The 16,086-nt window shown below is 44.1% G+C and overlaps 1 protein-coding gene across 2 annotated transcripts in view; it reads right to left on the bottom strand.

Moving 5' to 3' along the window:
• The window catches only part of ankrd11 (ankyrin repeat domain 11), a 65,695-nt gene that overhangs the window by 11,934 nt on the left and 37,675 nt on the right, over positions 1-16,086 (bottom strand). Inside the window, exons 1-3 of one of the 2 annotated variants that reach the window (XM_028956759.1) lie at positions 1,981-2,001; positions 1,359-1,500; positions 329-467 (exon numbers count right to left, since the gene is read on the bottom strand). In XM_028956759.1, the coding sequence (XP_028812592.1) occupies positions 329-467; positions 1,359-1,445 (226 nt within the window). In that variant the 5' untranslated portion in view covers positions 1,446-1,500; positions 1,981-2,001. Of the gene's footprint in view, positions 1-328; positions 468-1,358; positions 1,505-1,980; positions 2,002-16,086 lie in introns of those variants that run through there. The other variant, XM_028956757.1, reaches the window with a different exon arrangement.

Below are 16,086 nucleotides of genomic sequence, written 5' to 3'. Positions count from 1 at the left end.
ACATGAAGGGAAAAGAGACAGGAAGAGACAAAACGGCATATAAACAGACAGAATCCACGCAAAGATCACATATAACTGTGAAGATCCAATGTTTTCCTCATGGTCAGTAAATTCTAGAAGCAGCACTCTTTACTATGCAAAATGTCCCCTGCAACTACCCATCATGCAACACCCTCTACCTGCACTGCCGCTCCCCTGGCCTGTCTCTTCTTTTCACCCTTCACTAACCAGCGCTGAGAGCAGCTCAGAGTTCCTCCCAACTTCCCACCAACAGGCAGACGAGTTGACAGGAGGTGACACCACCATGGCAGACTGGAGCTAAGCTCACCTGAGTCAGAGTCTTTCTGGTCCCCATTTGCTCCTACAGTGAAGGGCAGCTTCCTCTTGGGAGTCTTCTCCTTCATCTCCTTCGTGCCATCACTGCGGTCCACTTTGGGAGTCTTGTTTAACGAGACCTTATCTTTATCCTGGCGGGAGGGGGAAGAGAGCAGAGGAAGAGACACTTGAATACAGCAGAACATCATGCAGGAGGTAAAAAAAAAAAAAAACTGCATACCACAGCCGGAACTGGGGCTGCAGCAGCTAATGAAGTCTAATTACAAGGTTGTTGGATCTGAAACTCAGGGAAATGATGGGGGGCTGGTTTGAGGCCGTGGGAACATAGCTTAGCAATAAATACATTTATAGGAGGCTATGTCTACCACACATCCAGGGAAAACAGGTCAAGACTAAATATGAGACCCAGGAAGAAAGTAGGGAGTACGCGTGGCTACGTTTCCACTCAGCGCAGCTCATCACAGTGCAGTTCTGGTGCGAACTGTAGACACACCCGACACATGACTGCGACATGGCTTCACTCGTTACGCAAAAGAGGAGCAGAAAAGGGCCTGTGCTGGTGGCATGTGTTCCGTGTTTACTGGCCGGCCTCCTAGCAACGAGGCAGCTACGCCCCTCCCTCCTCCCTGTTGGTCTGATGCAATCCTGCACAGACTGCTGTACATACACCCGCACCCACAGCGACCTCATCTGTTCCTGTCTGGAAGGCACACTCCCGTCAACCCTCAAAGCCCCCTTATAAGGGAAAAGGGACAGCAGCACAGGAAGAGCCCCATGGCAACTGCAAACCCACGCGCCACGCTGCTCTCCATAAGAACAAGGCGAGATAACCACACGGACAGACAGCGAGACAGACAGACAGAGCAAGATGTAGGTCAGAGTCGATTCGGGTCTGCAGCCAGGGGTCTCAGGGGGTCCCTGTGTGTGTGTATTTTAAAAGGAGGGACTGAGAGTAGAGTGGGGATCAGGAAATTAGAGAACTCTTTTGGATGTGTTGCGGTGCTGGATGGACTAACTCTCACCTTCTTCCCACCCTGCTTCTCCACCATGTCGGTGCCGAGTGGGAAGTCTTCCAGCTGGGGGTTTTTAGAACCCCCACCCTTGGGCATCGTTCAGCTTCTGCCACGCCAAACCTCATTCACGCTTCCATCGCATCGTCATCAACTGTCTGCAGAGAGAGAGAGAGAGCTACGTTAATAATCAAAGAGAGAAATAAAAAAAAAAACATCAATTCCAACAAACCAAGCCAAGTGGCTGCAGCATCATAAGACACTTACTGTGTTTTAAAATGAAAGTAAACCCCACACCAGAAGAAGCAGTTTAGAAAGACTGAAATCTAGAGAGATCATCATGAATTAAAACTCTACATGACAATAAAGGAACACCAAAATCAAATACAGTTGTTTGTGATGACAATGTTTGATCGGACATTTCTTCCATGCATACAGAAGTTGCCTGGGCCATGGTGTGTTTAACAGGGCAGTGCGTCTCTAGCTCTTCCCTGATTTGGTGCTACAGGTGCAGTCACGGTGAAGGCCGGTGGAATCAGCTGTGAGTGTGACACAGTGGCAGTGTGTATGTGTGACCACCGCATTTCTCAGTCTGAGGGAAGCTGGATAAGTGAAAAATGTAAGAATTCCTCACCCACCCACTCCCAGAAACACTGGCACACAGCTCAGAAGCAGCCCTCCATCTGCAATTCTGTTCAAAGACAGCTATTTATATCTCACACACACACACACACACACACACACACACACACACACACACACACACACACACACACACACACACACAAACAGATTTAGAGAAACCTACTCTCTTCCCAGCATATGGAAAGTGAGATGCCAACCCTCACTGTGTGCATGCACTCTCTCTCTCTCACACACACACACACACACACACACACACACACAAACACACACAAAAAGACTGAGAGCTGTTGATAAAGTAAACAAATTGCTGTGTTTCATGTGAACACACATGCAGACAAAAACAAACCACCAGCAGTCAACAAGCTGTACTGCAACACACACACACACGCACGCACACACAGCAAAGTAGGTCAACCAACATGTTCCATCGCACTGAGCCCCACATTATTTTAAGCTCAGCACCACTGCCACACTAATACACATCAAATGGTTCGATGGATGAAAATGTCCCCAAAATAAACTCCACTTCTGCTACACGACTGCAAACACACAAGCTCCACGTCTACTAGCCGACTGTAAACACATGAACTCCACCTCTATGACTATACAGTTGTGTTAGGGCAGTGGTGGCCTAGCAAATAAGGGAACAGACACCTAATCAGAAGGTTGCCAGTGAGGTGCCACTGAGCAAAACACCGTCCCCACACACTGCTCCCCTGGCACCTGTCATGGCTGCCCACTGCTCACCAAGAGGATGGGTTAAATGCAGAGGACAAATAGCACTGGGTGCTATGCTGTGACGCTTTCTATACTTCCTGACAGTAAACACACAAACCCCACGTCTACTAGCCGACTGTAATCACATGAGCTCCACAGTGCGTCTCCGTACTAACTTGTTGTCTACTGGACCCTCAAATCAAACCCACACATACAAACCCCACTCCCCCTCTTGTTGTGTGATTGTGTATTTGACACAGAAACGTGTTCTAATTTTTGTGTGAAATTAAGCTGGTCCTCTCTACACCTCCCTGTTGACGCAGCAGATCCATGTCTGACCGTAAAATGCATACGTAGTCACACACACACACACACACACACACACACACACACACACACACACACACACACACAAACAGCTTCGACCAGACAGGACCCCCTCAGTAGCAGAGCTCTCACTGCATCGCACATCTCTGGGGGTAGGGTGGGGTTGGCCTGTCCAGGCCTGTAGGGTATTCCACTCTTTAAATAAAATGCAGCGTTCAACCCAACTCACTTTTCACACCCAGGTTAACGCAGTTCAGACTAGCGGAGTGGCAGAACCCTGACCAAAAACGTAACTTCTGCTGGCCCACAAACCCAGTTACAGCTCATCTTACAGCTAAAACGTTCATGTGCACGGGGTGTGGATCTGGCAGTAGGATCAAGGTAAGCATTTGGGTTCATAATTGTTGGTCAGGGACTGATGAAAGTGAAGATGAAATTAGCCACCTAACCGGAAAAACATGCACTGCTTTCTGTTTGGGTGTTTTTAAAAGTTAGTCGCTCTCCAGTGTGGAGACAGTCACAAACCAGAGACTACAGGGACTCTGCACTGAGTATTATTCACTAGACCAGTGTTTCCCAACCCTGGTCCTGGAGGAACGTCTGACAAAACGTCTTCGCCCCAACCCTACCTTAATTAGGCTCAGGAGTTTCTTAATGGCCTAATAATGAGTGTGGCATGCTGTGAAGCCATGTGGGTTGGAATGAAAACTTACTGGCAGACGTTCCACCAGGACCAGGGTTGGGAAACAGTGCACTAGACGAAAGGGGCGTTGAAATTAATCTTATAATCGATGCATCGTGATGCAGATATGGACTATTCTACGTGGATGCTGCATAGTACATAATAGATTATATAATAATGCCGTTGCTTGGTGGTTTTCTAGCCTTTAAAAGTAGTGTTGGTAGCGACTGCGGCTACCTGACCTGTGTACAGCCAACTTTGGGTAGCGCCACTCGTGGCCTTGTGCATGCACTGTGGTCAAAATTTAAGTCGTTTAAGTAGTCAGGCATGACTTTAATTCGCTGATGGACATGTATTTGAGGGAAGCTACATTACTTTGGCCTGTGATGTAATCAGTTAGCTAGAAATAAATACAATGCTAATCACAGTTAATCACCACTTGTTACAGCAGAATCAGACAGTATGGTGCATGTACTCTGACACAAGAACATGGTCTGATTTAGTGGTCAGTGTCTTGCTAGAAGCACAGCTTGACTACGCACAGCCTGGAAAAACACATTGTTTTTCAAATTTTCCGAGGAATTGCTGCAAGGAGGAAATTGAAATATCATGATTATCTTCCCTCATATTCCCATCTTTGGTTCCTCCCCCTCCGTCCATCCTGTCATCGCAAAGAGCAAAAGCCAATATGAGAGCGATCACAGGCGAAGCAGCTGACACACATGCAGCATACACAGGCCTGTTGCCTGGCAACCTGGGGACACGTGTTCCTGGAGAGGAGGCAGAGAAACAGATTGAAATACTAATCAGACGTGCAGCACCGGAGCTCAGCTATGGGCTGGAGGGAGTCCTTTAGTTCACCTTCTAGTAGCAGCATCCACTCATCCCCACCTGCTTCGCATGTGAGGGGGGGTTATTCCAAATGAACTACTTCATTGTAAAACATGCTTCATATATATGCTCAAGGAAGACCTGGCCAATCACAACAGAGCAATTCAGTCCAGCACTGCGCCAATCACCGGACTGCTGCAGCAAACACTTCAGATGGGTTACAGTTGCAGAATATAGAGTTTGTGGAAAGATGATGAGCTGAAACAAAACAACATAAATAATCAGGACACACACACTCTGCTGAGGTCTTAAGCTGAACGGTGTTGGAGGAAAAAAAAAAAAAAACAACACAGAAATAATGAGAGCTCTTCCACCATCAACAAGTCCCTGATTACCATACACACATATCTGTGTGTGTGTGTGTGTGTGTGTGTGTGTGTGTGTGTGTGTGTGTGTGTGTGTGTGTGTGTGTGTGAGAGAGAGAAAGAGAGCACAAGAGACCCTACCCAGGTTCTCTATTGCAATTCTTTCGGTACAATGTACAATCATATGTAAAAATCTGTGTGTGAGCATGCACTGGGTCTTACGTAAGCTCAGAGTGCTGCTGGCTGTTCACAGGCAGCCTGCATGCTGAAACCAGCCCCCGCTGTGTGTGTGTCTGTGTGTGTGTGTAAGAGAGATAGAGAGAAAGAGAGTTTTCTATGAGCACTAGGACACAAATGCACACACACACACACACACACACACAATATGGTTTGAAGATATTAAACCAAACGTTTTATGATCTAACATCCATATTAATTAAAGAGTCATGTATATAGTACATAGTACCTACTGAAGAATAATTACCACTACAGAGTAATCGCAATAACACACAATATAAAAACTTAATTGCTTTAAAAAGTGTAGAAAAATTCAAAACATGCAAGATATTTAAAATGTGTTCCATTATGTGTTGTTGATGCAATAGATATTAATATATTTTAGATTAAAACATAAATGTTCTCCATCTGCTGTGGATGAGGGTGTGACCAGACAAAGTAGAGCAGCACAACTGCTGCATCACCAAAAAACAAGCACCTTCACCCGCCACCACAGCACAGACAAGTTCGGCAGTGTGCTGCTGCATGCCAACTGAAGTCCGACACACATAATTACACAAGGTATCAGTTTAAGGCATCAGAGAATTTGGTAGAGTACAAGTGCCAGCAAGTCAGCCTGGTATCGGGCCAAAACTCAACACTGGTATCGGTACGAGTGCACACTAAGGAGTTCCTGAATGCAAAGCTGCATTATTATCGCCTCATTCACTTCTAAAACCAGATTTGGTTCTGTACGTGCTCTTTAACCTGACTGAAATGAAACCAGTTAGATCAGATGGCAGCAAGGGGATTTTGCGTCTCTTCACCAATCAGTAGTGCCTCTCAACAACAGAATAAAACCACTTGCACGTGCCTGCACACATACCCCCAATCACAGACAGTTTCCAGGATAACCAATGAAGGAGAAGGGACATTAATATGCATTAATGTCAGAAACCAATACTGTAGATGGGGTATCACTGGTGAAACCTACATATCATGACACCTAGGTGGGCCTTCTTAGTGCTTTCAATATTAAAAATGTGCAGTGTTTTACAATGACAATCACTTCACTTTAACTAATTTCCCTAAATAACTGTGACCAGTGTTGCAAAGTGACATTAATTGAATACATTTGAAAAAGTGACAGTTTTGTGCCATAGAGAGAGGCAGCATTATGTTGTGAACGATGAAAAACCAACACTCAGTAGCACACGGGGGGGTATATTTTGCACAGTCCCTTCAAAAACCAGACAATAATACTGATGCCAAGAAGACCACCTACAGAAGAGTTGTATAGTCTTATTGCCACAGGTAAGAAGAAATAACATTATTAAATGACACATAGAACAGTAGGAAAACGCAGCCACTGTGGACATGTGACTGTGTATTGCTTGGTCACAAATCCGGGAAATGGGGATGGTGGCATTACGAAGGGCATACTAGCTAAAACTTTTGCCAAATCAATTGTGTGGACAGCCAGACTGGCTGATCCACTGTGGCGACCCCTAATGGGAGAAGCGGAAGGAATAATAATGTATACAATCTTTACAAACCAAAAATTATAATAATTAAATACATGCTATAATTAGCTATAACATTAGGACGCAATTAGCTAATGTTGGTTAATTAATTAAGTTGTCTTGGCGGCAAGCCTATAGTAGACTATATATTTAAATCAATACTAGACACACTAACTCTCATAGCCAGAGTAATCAGTGGGACCAGTAAAAGAACAAAATGGACATTAAAAAAGGTGCTATGTACAAGCTTGTAAATTTGCCAGATGACACACATTACACATTACTACATTCCTGAAAATCTGTACTCATATGAAGGCTAAAAAAAAAAAAAGAACAGCATAAAAAGTGATTCATACAACATGGCTTGACATGTACAAGTCATGTACAAGTATCGGCACTCTATTACAAGTAAGGTAGTGTCTGAACCCATGAGTGGAAGAAATGTGCAAAATATACATATATATTGATTTGATGTGCAAAATATACATATGCTGATAAACTGTTTTTTTTGTCCTGGTGGCTATGCCTCTTCTCCTGCCACTTGATCCACTGCATGAAACAGCAGGACAAGACGGGGCTGACACTAAATCCAGAGCGCAGACAGGGTCCTTTGGGCCACCAGTGTGGCTGCCATTGTTTGTGGAGTAAAGAAGGTGGAGAGGAGTTGGGTGGGGAACCTAATTTCTCTCAAAGAAAAAGAATGCCAACCCCGACAAAACACCAAAGAAAACAACCATTATTTCAGTCCATTCCGGACTGGAGCCTGTCTGCCGGAAAATACTGCTGCCCAAACGCACTCTACACACACACTGGCACGCACGCATGCAGTGTGTGTGCTGGAGAGCAGTGCAGGCAGGATGATGTGCTGCTGAGTGCAGTAACTGCAGAGATTCATTCCCAGATGAATTATACATCACCGAGTGGATGAAAGAGGCTGCAGAGAGAAAGGAAGAGTCCTTCTCCACACTCTCAAAACACAGCTGATTCTCTACCTGCTGCGGAAAAATGTACTGACTACAGCTGACTAGGCCAACTACATGATGATTTAAAATGTCCTCCATACACAATCTGCTGAAGCCCAAGCATGTGTAGTCTTCTCTTATCAATTCATCATTTCACGATTAACACAGTCACACAAGCACATCATGAAATTCTGTTTAGTTAAATTCCATTCCTGATAAGACATACTATGTAGAGAGCTCCATTAGACATCCCATCAGAAAGCTTGAATTAAAGTGAAGATAATCTATCAGCATGTTTGGTTGACCGTGTGTTTGGATGCAGAAGGTTCTGTAGGACTGAGAGCAAAAGCAAGTAACACAAAAGCAGCATTGCCAAGCACTCATGTGGTATCAGGATGGGCCAAAGAGGTTACATTGCTTGTTACAGATTAATGACACATTAGTGCTACAAATTGACCAGTTGTAACTGCAAAATGTCCTGGCTATACATACAGTCAACATCAAAGTAAATAGTTGCATGTATATTGATTCTTCCGTTCATGTCAGTGTTAAAAACGGCCTTTACAGGTCTCAGTTTAACCCTATGGCACCATAGTTTGAACACAAGTAATCAAACCACTACCTCATGAGCATGACCTACACTCTAGTTACTGTAATTTAATAGAATTTAGAATAGTAAATCCTCATTGGACTGGCTTGAAGCAATAATTAAGATTCCATTTTAAAATGTTTATATTAAGCTACAATTAATACATTGAATTTTATAAACTGAAAATGGACTGACATTGTGACACACTACAATGTGTCCTCAGCATTTAACCCATCACCCTTAGTGAGAAGTGGGCAGCCATGAAAGGGAGCAGTGTGTGGGGATGGTACTTTGCTCAGTGGCATCATGTTCAAACTCTATACCAATACTAAGGATGGTACTCACTACTCGATACTTTTTTCTATACTACAGCATATACTACATAAAAAATAAATAAATTGAAGAATAGAAAAATCAAGGAATAAATAATTAAAACTAATAAATGAAATGTTTTTGAGCAAAGGAAAAAAAAACAAAAAAAAAAACTGAGTGTTACAGCTGTTGTGGGGCTTGAAACGTTGGGCTTGAGCCCGACAGAATTTGCCCTACAAGTAGAGCTTTTTGAAAGCCTGTGTTTCTTGGTATGTGCTAGGAGCGCTAAACTCTTTTTCACCTCCTCAGCATTTTTGCATCACCTGATGTCTGCACTGTGAACTGAAACACTTTATTAAAAATGTACATTTAAAAAAAATTTACAACATGCAAAACACTTTTACCAATAACTGAAACTAATTTACAAGCAGCAAAGCATACGGAAAGGATAGGTACTATAGACCAGAAGTTGGTGTTTGCGGCAGAACGCGAGCAAAGCCCAACTAAAGGGATTTAAAAAAAAAAGAGCCCAAACCTGAACTAAAATACTTCGACAGTGCTCTTGCTTTTTACATTTTCTAGAGAACTTGGTGTCTCATGTAAACACTGGGTCCTTCAGGTCGAGGGGGGGGGACTGCCTGCTGCAATGCCTGTCGAAAATTGCTGTAGTCTGCCAGTGAATTGTGAACTAGCTGATGCAAAAGTAGAATCTAAGTATCAATACCAGTGCTAATAGGTATCAAAGTAGACACTACACTAGTATCTATTAATAGCTGATATTTTTTGACAAACCTAATTTATTCATTAATAAAATAAAATACAGCTGCATATCAAACATTTCCAATAATGTAGAAATGTTTTACTTTGGCAGCCACGGCACTGTGGCAGGCAGACCCTACCTCAATCACTCGCTCAATCCTGCCATCTCTTTCCCACCCTCCCTTTCAGTATGGAATTTCCTGTTGATGGAGCAAAGCTAATACCCAGCACTCACAATGAATTTTAACAGCTACTGCAGTATTGCAGAGACAGCCAGACAAGTGTTATGGTACACAAGCTCTGACACAAGCCCTGTGCCACAAGCCAAGTTCATAATCTGAAAAGGTTTTTAAAATTATTTCACACACAAAAAAAAACATGCATAGTTCTATTCAAAACAAACCAAATTCAAGGAGACTAGACATTTAAGTTTTATAGGCCACACACACACAAAGATGTATATTTCTTTCTTACAATAATAAGAAATAGTTGACAAAGGCCATAAAACCAGACTGTCCACTTAAAACACCAACATGTTACAAGTCCTATGGCTGGCTATGGTTCAAGACTGTAACTAAAGCTGTGTGGAAAATAAAGGCGTACGCAGAGTTAAATTAAGAACGGCCAGATTTATCAGTTATGCGCCTGTAGTGAAGGGATAAGTCAACCAGACCCATTCTTGACCCTGGGTATGCAACTTGACCACAACACCTCAGTGCCACGCTTATTTACATGTAGTTATGTCAGTCATTCACTGAACATACGCTTCATGCACACCGGGATGCATGCTGGATGCAGTCAGGTGCTGTGGCAGATTTGTATCGGGGTGTGTGTGAAGAAATATAGGCAACTTCACTCCTTTATGAGACCGAGGTTTGAGTACGCACTCTCATGAATCCTTCAATGTAGTCCAGTGAACCTAATATTACAACTGTGTCGCAACCTCTATTCAATAATAAAAAAAAAAATAAAAAAATGTAAATTATGCTTACAGAAAAAGCTGTGCCTGCACCCTGCATTAGAGCTACCCTAGCCTTTTATAGAGGTAGACAGCAAAATAAAATAAAATAAAAAACATGCTGTACTGAGCAAAGTAGGAAAAAAAAAAAAAGAAGCTGTAAAAGCCGTGGGCACGTGGCACGTTGGGAGTGAGTCATCATGACCTATATAGGCAGCGTGTGGAAGCGAGGCTCCGGCTTCCGCATATTTGAATGTTTACTTGGCTGCTTTCTGCAGGCACAATCTTCCTGCAATGGCAGGGAGGAGAGGAAAAAAGTGGCGAGGGAGGCGCCAAGAGGGAGAAGAAAGAGGACAGAAAGGGCTGTGTTTGGTAAACAGGCCGGGAGACGAGAGAGAGAGAGAGAGAGAGAGAGAGAGAGAGAGAGAGAGAGAGAGAGAGAGATATATATATATATTAAGCCTTGCGTGTGAATTTATGAGATGTAAATAAATCAATAAACCATGAAACTCATTTAAACCACTTGCGAAGAAATGACACCATAGCAATTACACACATTAATATTCTATACCGCAACCTCATAATAACGTAACAGACACTTCAGCTAAAAATATAAAACAGAAAATACCAGTTCCATGTACAAGTCAGTTTTTTATTGTTAAGTAGCATAAAGAGCTGAGTCTACAGGACCGGCAACAGTCCAATCCAAGCTGTTGTGCTGATCACATGAAGCCACGAAGACTTCTGAACTCTGGAACAAGCTCATGTCAACACTTTTCTCTCTGCTTTGGACGTGGTTTTAATATATTATTATCAATTATTTTCAAATAAGCTGCTTTTTAATTCATAGAATCCATGTTGAAAATGTTTACTTTTGAAATACAACTATTTTTTAGGCTTTCAGGAATAAGTGTTATAGGGAAGCAAACTCAGAAAAAGAAAAACCTTTAATAAAAAGTTACAAGCAGGATAGATGATACATTTATGGATGTTTAACTGGCCGCACTGTTTTTTCAATGTGTAATAATTATAAATGTAAGCAACTAGTAGAATAAGCGATTATAATCAATTACATTGTTTAGTGGTTGCATTCTTAATAATTCACTTGACTGAAATCATAATCAGGGGGATTTAGCTCCTTGTTGAAGTAATGAGCCTTAATCACATGTTCGCTAACAGATCAGCACGGTGGCAGTCTTTGACTCTGAGCCCACAAACAGACGAGGCACTACGACACCTCAATGCGCAGAGGATTCCAGCATTATCCCTCTCTTTCTCTCTCTGTCTCTCGCTCGCTCACACACATACACAGGGTTCTATTTCTTGTCAAAGCCTAAATAACCTCAGAGAAATTAAGAAAGGAAGATAATATTCCAGTTCCTTTGTATCAGTTCCTGCGGTTACATATTAATAGATCACACAAACAGCTTTCTGAAATAGACCTCAACCATGACTGGTTAGAGCAGGTATATAGAGCAAATGACTCTTCAAACACATAAAGCACCAAACGCATGAAGCAGAACCCGGTTCACTGAACTCCGAGCCATAAGAGAGTCTTCAGTCTTCCAGCAGCATCATGAGAAATTCATGATCAGCAGGCTTGACTGCTCATACGCAGCAACGCAACACCTGATACTGGGTCAGGTGTTCGGCAGGGCCACCACGAGGGTCCCGCAGCAAAGGTGTCCTGTCCTGTAACGCTGCAGAGTTCCGTCAGCTTGACCCCCTTCCAGCAGGGCCCGAACTGGCCGGCTAACAGCAGATGAGTTGCGCTGGCGTCTGAAGGCAACACCTCAGCAAAGAGTGAAATTCAGTGCTGCGTCTGACCACTAGGAGCAGCTCAGGCTTTCCTGTGTGTGTGAATTATTGATTGCAGAGGCAGAGCATTCACACACAAACACACACACATATATACAGACACACTTTATACAGACAGCCCCTGGATAGCATTACACATTACATCAGCAGACAGCAGCAGCAGCAGCAGGCCAGCCTAGCCTCCTCCCCCTGTCCCCACCCTCTCCCAGTGCGCAGCCCCAGCTGCACTGCACAGCCACACGGATGCATTATTAATCAAGGCTGGTGATGGGTCGGGCCTGAGACCACCCCACAAAGCTAGGGAATAATTACACAAAGCAGACTTTTATTAGTGTACGCTTACGTCACTTCATGTCCTTCAGAGATGGTTCTCATTTCTGCAGAACGAAATAAAGCAATCCAGAAGTCACAAAGGTTACCAACAAGGTCTCAACACACACAGAGAGAGAGAGAGAGAGAGAGAGAGAGAGAGAAAGAGAGAGTGTGTGTGTGTGTGTGTGTGTGTGCACGTGTGTCTGCAGCTTTACAGCGTTCTCCCAGAGAGAATATCTGTATAAATGAGCGCGAGACGGAACACACAGCTCACATTAGAACATCGAAGGCCACAAGTTCGGCAAGCTTTTCAACAGGGGAATAAAAGAGGCCTGAATGAAAGCAGATGAAAGAGTGGGAGGGAGGGGAAAAAACACAATAATCGTGGTGCGGAGGGGAGTGGGTGGCGTGACCTGCTCGTTCATGTATGTGCGTAGCCACACACTCCTCCGTTAACCGTGCGGCCACGCCCCCTCTAAACCCCACCCTACCCCTCCCCCATCCCCGGATGGCTGGGGCTCCCCTCCCCCTCACTGCGGCAGAGCGCAGCGGTGAGATGAGGGGAGCAGATGGTAGCTCGGTGACCTCGCCTTGTTCCTGCCTCCTTGTTTTGATCCTGCAGTCCTGATTGTCGGGGATAATCCCGCCCCCAGCCCGTCTGAGGCCCAGTGCCACTGTTATTAAGCACACAAAGGCTCTTCATCCATGCTAACGTCATCCACCGCTCAATGCTAGCTTGCTTTATTCCTGGCTGATCACGTTGGCTCTTCCTCAGCTTTTCACCCTTAATTATGTGCTGCTCTTCAAAAGGTCTGTTTCCTCCTCCTTAGATGACAGAGGAAATAATTAATTGTATAGCGGCTGGGGGTATATGAGGAGCGCCACACAAACTACTCCTCGCTGCTGACATCCTGCAGAAGTGGAGGTGAGGGTGGCCGCAGGGAGAATGAAAATGATCTAAGAGGTACTTCCTACAAACAAGGAAAGAAAAAGAATACAGACATACTGAGATGACTGTAAAAGCCTGGCTCAAAACTGAACCGGCGACCAGTCTGTCTGAGGAAGCACAAACTACTTTGTAAGGGCGGTCTCCAAAAAAGTTGCACTCCTGTCTACCCAGACCATGAGAGAGGCAGGAGAAGATGCGCAACCAACCAAAACTCAAACGACTTAAATAGCCCAGTGGCTGCATTAACATGTAACGACAGGCGGATTGAGAGACAGACCACCAAAACACACACTATTCCCTATTACAATTATACTCCTCAGGCCTGTTTCTTATCTGCATCTGCATGTGTAGTGAGATGTTGGCAATGGTAGCGGTACATCGGTGGGGGTCCTGGAGGAGAACATAACTTCCACATACAAATCCTGTTCCAGACACATGCGTTTACACACACACACACACACACTCAACCACACACAAAGCTCTGCTGTGCCGCACATTGCTCCTCCAAAGCAGAGCTATATTTAGCCGCCGTTTCTCACCATCCTGTGACAGTGCCCAGACCTAGCCTACCTCCCTGTCTAGCAACCCATAGACCGGGAGGATGAAACCCCTCACCTTCATGTTCCTTAACTGAAACCTCTACAGACCCAGACTGAAACGCTGCAGGTGGAGCGGTAAAGCTGATGTGAACTTCCCCTGCACATATCACACAATCATTGGAGTAACATTTGATTGATTCACACATAAATTCATTAATACAGCAATGTACAGTTACACGATGACTCAACAAAAGCATGTAAAAACAACATTATATATATAAAAACCTACACTGATCAGCACAGATTCCTATTTATTTATTTATGCTCCAATTTGTTAAAAAAAACTACTACTCCCAGTGAGAATAAAAAAAGCATTGCCTTTTTAGCAAGATAAATGCAAGACATTGATGTCACATATAGCTGCCTGATGTGTGTGTGTACCATGCATTTCAAATTATGATGCTGTGGGATGTGCACAAGAACACTTACATGGTACTTAAACAAATACCCTTTTTTTATTACCATTAATGTTTAGCTAACAGGAGTGAAAAGTACAACTCCCTTCCTTTGGAATGAGATCATTATTCCACAAATTGGTTGGTTGGACTAATGTTTCACAGAATTCACTGTGTGTCGTCAAAATGTAATGTTTTGATTGAAGCATCACAAAATCCACAAAATAAATGAAAGCATATAAGATGCAGAAGAAAATCCATCGGCCATATTCCCATTTTATCAGCACCGGCTGCATTTTCCTCTCCTGATCTCCCAAAAGGAAGAGCACTGCCAGAGTCTGACAGCTGACATGGGCCGAGTCCAGTCAGATGAAACTGGGTGGGTTAGGAAATGCGTCCAGAGGAGAAACGAGTCCGGAATACGGAAGCGGAGGGCAGAGCGCAGCTCGAGGCTAACCTCAGAAAACAAGCAACCCTGAATTCTGCACGCACAGCGAATTTTCCCCCTCTGCTTCCGCACTCAACTCAGCCAGCCGGTTGTGTTTAGCTAGAGCCACATGTGAGCAGAATTTCCATGAATTTCTCGGCCCCCACACTCTTCTCATTACCACCCACACACCCACGCAGCGCCACATGCTGGCTCGCGGCTCGCACCTCCAGTAACAGGTGGACGGGCGTGTGATGGGGAGGCTTAGTTTGTTAGATTATCTGTGCTGGTCTCAGTAGTGCAGGTAAACAAGCATATCCTGCTCATCTCATTCCCCCTCACGCCACCCTCTTCCACTAACTGCCGTTGCCATGGGAACGACAATATGCATAAAGCCCCATCCCTGCTTCGGTGGTGTAGGTGCACGCACAAACAGAAAGCGGGGACTGGCTGAGAAACACTGGACACTGATTTCAGACGGTCACCTCACCCAACCCCGTCCCCATTCATCAGCTAGTTAAATATAACTACAGAAAAGCAAGAAGAGAAGGTCGAATCGCTCTGAGGTCTGACACAGATGAGTGCCTGGGCCAGGGAGGATAAGCACAGCGACCTGCCTGTGCCCAAATGTGAATGACCTTGGTGGGTGGATTGAAAGAAAATCTGATTAGTGGAAAACCCCCTTCCTGGCTCCTCCCCTGCAGCAGGTCCAGTTTTTAAAAAAAGCATCCGAGACTGAGTGAGGTCATTCTACGGGCCAATCATTTCCAAACAATGACCCTTTCACTGAATGCTGACCTTTAAAAACAGAAAGCAAACAGAAGGCTGAAGGCGTGTCACCAGGAACTTCTGATGCAAGGTGCGAGGATTTTAAAAAGATGTTCATTTTATCCCTTATAAACACTCCTGCGTCAATCCCCCACAGACTATATAAACCAGACCAGGGACACAAAAAGCCTACCTTTCACAGTAAAGCTCTGAAAATGTGTGAAAATAGCCAAGTACCAATGAGGACAATTGAATTGTTGGGATCACAAATAAAACAGGAATGAAACATCTGCTGGAATGGTACACAAAATTATTATGCAGTATTTCATATGTAATATAGTACATGCCTCACTCAAACAAGAGATCAGCAGTTCCGAACCACCAGGGAAAAGGAATGTATTACTTGCGGAAATGACACTTCTCTACACCCTGCATATACAGGAGTGATATTTACAGGAGCTGCATATACAGAATGAAACCACAAGTTCCAATGCTACAAGATTTTTAAAAGTATCTGAATAAAGTAGTATAACAACTTCCTCTGGCCAGTGTCCTGCTCTTATTACAAACAATTATTGGCAGCTTT

Source organism: Denticeps clupeoides, chromosome 16 (assembly GCF_900700375.1).
Source record: "Denticeps clupeoides chromosome 16, fDenClu1.1, whole genome shotgun sequence".
Classification (NCBI taxonomy): domain Eukaryota; kingdom Metazoa; phylum Chordata; class Actinopteri; order Clupeiformes; family Denticipitidae; genus Denticeps; species Denticeps clupeoides.
The sequence above is the reverse complement of the archived record's forward strand: the minus strand, read 5'-3'. Positions and strand labels throughout refer to the sequence as shown.